Below are 4,057 nucleotides of genomic sequence, written 5' to 3'. Positions count from 1 at the left end.
AATGAAGCCTGGATGGATGCTGAGGGGAAACTGAGCTGCAGAGGGTGCGGGTGGAGGCGGGGGGCACCAACACGGCAGACAGATCCCTCCCCCCTCAAACCCCCCCGCCCTTCCGCAGGGCAGGAAAGCAGCAGCGCACGGCACCGGCCAACCTTTATCCACACCTCCACGCGGAGCTGTAAACTTGTTTAAAACAATAACTTAAAAAAAACGAAAAAAAAAAAAAAATTAAAGTTGTAGGGGGAGGGGTGGGGGGGGGGAAGGGGGGGAATTCTTTGGTGGGGGTGACGGGGATGCTCGGCGCTGCGCTCTGCTTGTGCGTCTGCGGCGGTGGCAGCGGCGATGGAGCGGCGGAACGCGGGGCGAGTGGGGACACCTAGCGAGGGGAGAGCCCGGCAGCGCTCCGTGCTCCGAGCGGCACGGCAAGCTGGGCCGAGGAATCTTCCCATCGTAGAATAACCCACTGCATTCTATTGCTGCGGTTTTTTTTGGGGGGTGTACAGGGGATGCAGGTGACCCCCGCACCAGGATGAGCTTTGGGGTTCAGCATCGCCTGGACGGTGCAACAGGGGGACGCCCCTTCAAGTACGGGGGGGTTTTGCTCGGCCTCCTGGGAGCCGCATCCCCGCATGCAAGTGTTGCAGTGACCTGAATTAGGGGATACACGCTGCAGGGTCACCAGCACCTTGGGGACGTTGCTGAGGTGACGCATGGGTACAAAACAGTGCTCACCCGGGGATCCCCTGCCTGTGCCCCACAACACGCGTCCCATTTTCAGCACAAAACGCAGCTCTGGGGGCAGCAGACCCACAAGGTGCCCCACGCAGCCCCACTGCACTCCAGCTCTCACCCCACAGCAGAGGAAGGAGGAGCTCTGACCCTAGAGAAATGCTGCACACCAATACATCCCCCAGGAGAGGAGGGGGGGCGTTGGTCCACCAAGAGCAGCCCAGGCTATGGGGAGCCTGGGTACCACCACTGCCACCAGAGAAAGAAAGCGCAGGGAGAAGAGGGGTGTTTGGTTGTGTCGTTCTCGTTATTATTAATATTTCTTTTTGGCATCAATACCACCTGAACTACGGACCTGCTGTCTCTAGATATCTTTTGGTATCTTCCCATCTGGACGCAGTTGCGCAACGCACACAAGAGGAGGACGGAACGAAGGCAAAATGGGGAATGGAAAGCCCGGCTCCAGCGGGCACGGCTTGGGGCTGAGCCCGTCCCCCCCGGCGTGGATGGCAGCGTTGGAGCCCTGGGCAGGGTTCTGCTGGTGGGACTCCACTGCCAACCTTTTCTGTGGCTCCAGAGCCCATCCCAGCCATAGCGATGAGCTTCTTTCCATCCCAGCCTTCCATGGGTCCAGCCGCGAGAGCCACCATCGCTGCTTCCAATGCCAAGATGCAGCCAGAGCTTTGTCCTCAGTGCCCAGCCAGGACGGTTGTCACCACCTGGATGCCACCAGCCCAATGGCATTGGGGACTGGAGGACGGCACGGGGGGGGGGTGGGCAGCACCAGTGGTGGTGACGTCAGGGCCATGCAGACACGCAGGGTCCCAGCGGGCGCAGGATGGTGGTGTGAGGCTGCAGCACAGATCTCGGCCCCATTTCTGCGGTTTCTTACCCCAAAGCCGGATGGAGGCAGCACGTTGGAAAGGACCGCGGGTCCTCATAGTGCAAAACCCACTGGGAGGAGGCTCAGCAGAGGGGTCCTGCCTCCCTGGGGCGGTCGCTGGGGATCTGGGGACATCATGGAGCCGCGTCTTGGAGAGAGCCCACAGCCACAGGGTGCGGGATGAGGGGACGGAGGAGCCTTCCTTGGAGTGTGGGTGTGGGGAAGGAAGGAGGGACGACTTCGGACAGAAACAATCTACCATCCTCGTTCACCAGTTACTAACCAAGGGAGGAGGGGGGACAACGTTCAGCTCAGGGGGGTTTGTTTCTTGTTTTGCCACATGTCCCCCGCGCCGGAGACCCACCAGTCGCCAGGCAGTGGGGAGCCGGACGGGTGCCCCGAGGAAACCCTTTTGCTTTGTGGAAGTGCCTTGAAGAAACGGGTTAACGCCAGAGGTCACCTTGGGGAGCCGGGAGCCGGGCTTTGTTTGCAGCCGGAGCGCAGGCAGCGCTCGAGGTCCTTAGGACAAGTCTTCCACCGGCAGCTCCTCCTCCAGGTCCCTGTCGTCAGGAATTGTCACATTCTGGGTGGCGGTGGCCAGCAGCGAGACGGGCCGGCTGTCATCCTCAGCCTCGGCTGGTTCCTCCTTCACGTGCACGGGGTGGCTGCTGCAGGGGGGAGAGAGGGGCTGAGCCCTCCACCTCGCGGGGACGGCCCTGCTGGCACTCAGCCTTCGGTCTGTACACCATAGGTAACACCAGACTGCTCCTCGGTGAGGGCTATGAGCCACCAGGGGCACTGAGCAGCGCCATCACCCTTCCTCCAACCCCACACCCTGCAGGGATGTGGCTGCCCCCTTGTCCCCCCACCAACCTGTACTGCTGCGGGGACAGGCGCGGGCTGCTGCTGCCGTTGCTGTTGACTTGCTCCACTGTGCTGCTGACGTCGTCGTGGCCCACGTGCAGCATCCCACTGGCAGAGCTCGTGTTGATCATGGTGGGGCTGTTGAGCAGAGGGAAGCTGCTCTCTGCCAGCGCTGCCTGCAACGAGCAAAGGGGTGCGATGGGGGAACGCCTGTGCGGTGCAGCGGGATTTCCATGGGGCAGCAGAGGCTGCTCAGTTCCACCGCAGTGCTGCCACGATGGCACGGCACCACGGCTGTGCGCTGCCAGCACGGGAAGTGGAGCGTGCCCACAGCAGGGCAGGGCTGGCTGCGTGCTGCAGGGGATGGGGATGAGCGGAGCATCCTCACCTGGTAGCTTGCATTAAGTGCTCCGTAACCGAGTCCCGAAATCATGTTTTTGACTAAAGTCGGACTCCTGCAGAAGACAGAGAGCAGAAAGCAGTCTGAGCACCGCCGGCCCCGAGAGCCACAGCGCTGCCAGCAGAGGAGGGGGCGGCACCCACCCTGTCATCTTTGGTGGCCTTCGCTTTTGGTACTCGTGCTCATCCACGGTCCACACGGCGCCCTTGACGTTCTCCACGCGCACGAAGCACTTGTGCAGGCTCAGGTTGTGGCGGACGGCGTTCTGCAGGAGGGGACGATGCAGCTCAGCAGCACAGCCGTGCCCTGACGCCCACAGCCTGAAAGCTGCCCTCCTTCTCCTCCTCCTCCTCCCTCCCCAACCCCCGCGGTGCCACCGCTCACCCTGGGCTGACAGCCTGCCCCGAGGTGAAGGCTCTGCGACGCCCAGAGGTCTGGGGAGCTGAGCCCTGAGCCAAGCCCAGGACACGGCTGTGACCCTCAGCCCGATGCTGGCACTGGGATGGGAACCGAGCAGGACAAGGGGCAGTGACACCAGCGAGACCTGAGCACCTGCTGCGGACACACAGCTCTCCTCCTTCCTTCCCCCTCCCCAATCCCTTTTGGGCCCTTTCCCTCCCTTTCTTCTTTACGTCGACCATCTTTACATCTCTAAATGTAAAATAAAGAGACGCACACGTAGGCAGACAGCGCAGCCCCGAGAGATACCGGCTCCCTTTTCCCCTTCCAACTCCCTGCCATTTGCTACTGCCCCTATTTCATTACCAATTTTAATTTGCCTCTAATTAAATCCTGTGTATTTTTCCGACTCACTTGCTAATCCATGAGGGAGGCAGGAGGCTGGAGTGGAATCTCTCCGAGCTATAATTACAAAGGGCCTAATCACGCCGGGGCTCTGCCTTTGAATAAATTTCCTTGCATTAAGGTTCTCAGATTCTCTGCCTTGCAAATGAGAATGACCCCAATTTCAGGAAGTTGGCCTCGGAGGGTTTTTTTTTTCTTTCTTTCTTTTTTTTTAATTTTTTTTTTTTTTATTTCGAGTCCTGATTCGTGATGAGAGACTAATTCGTTACGCTAAAACATTAACAGCAATTTAAAAGGTCGAACGGGGGCTGTATAAACAAAGGAGCCGGCCAGCACAACAAGGCAGAAGGAGATGCAAGGACTGCCCCCCCCCCCCC

The 4,057-nt window shown here is 59.9% G+C and overlaps 1 protein-coding gene across 3 annotated transcripts in view; it reads right to left on the bottom strand.

Moving 5' to 3' along the window:
* Positions 1-473: 473 nt before the first annotated feature.
* FOXP4 (forkhead box P4) overlaps positions 474-4,057 on the bottom strand; it is a 26,581-nt gene continuing 22,997 nt past the window's right edge. For all 3 annotated transcript variants that reach the window (XM_042892523.1, XM_042892525.1, XM_042892526.1), the window contains 4 exons: positions 3,020-3,141; positions 2,865-2,931; positions 2,486-2,652; positions 474-2,280 (listed from right to left, as the gene is read on the bottom strand). In XM_042892523.1, coding sequence (XP_042748457.1) covers positions 2,133-2,280; positions 2,486-2,652; positions 2,865-2,931; positions 3,020-3,141 — 504 coding nt within the window. In that variant the 3' untranslated portion in view covers positions 474-2,132. The remainder of the gene's footprint in view (positions 2,281-2,485; positions 2,653-2,864; positions 2,932-3,019; positions 3,142-4,057) is intronic.

The sequence above is a fragment of the Lagopus leucura genome, unplaced genomic scaffold, assembly GCF_019238085.1.
Source record: "Lagopus leucura isolate 7727_CA_CO unplaced genomic scaffold, USGS_WTPT01 140-22_obj-0_obj, whole genome shotgun sequence".
Lineage (NCBI taxonomy): Eukaryota > Metazoa > Chordata > Aves > Galliformes > Phasianidae > Lagopus > Lagopus leucura.
This window is presented reverse-complemented; position numbering and strand designations above follow the sequence as displayed.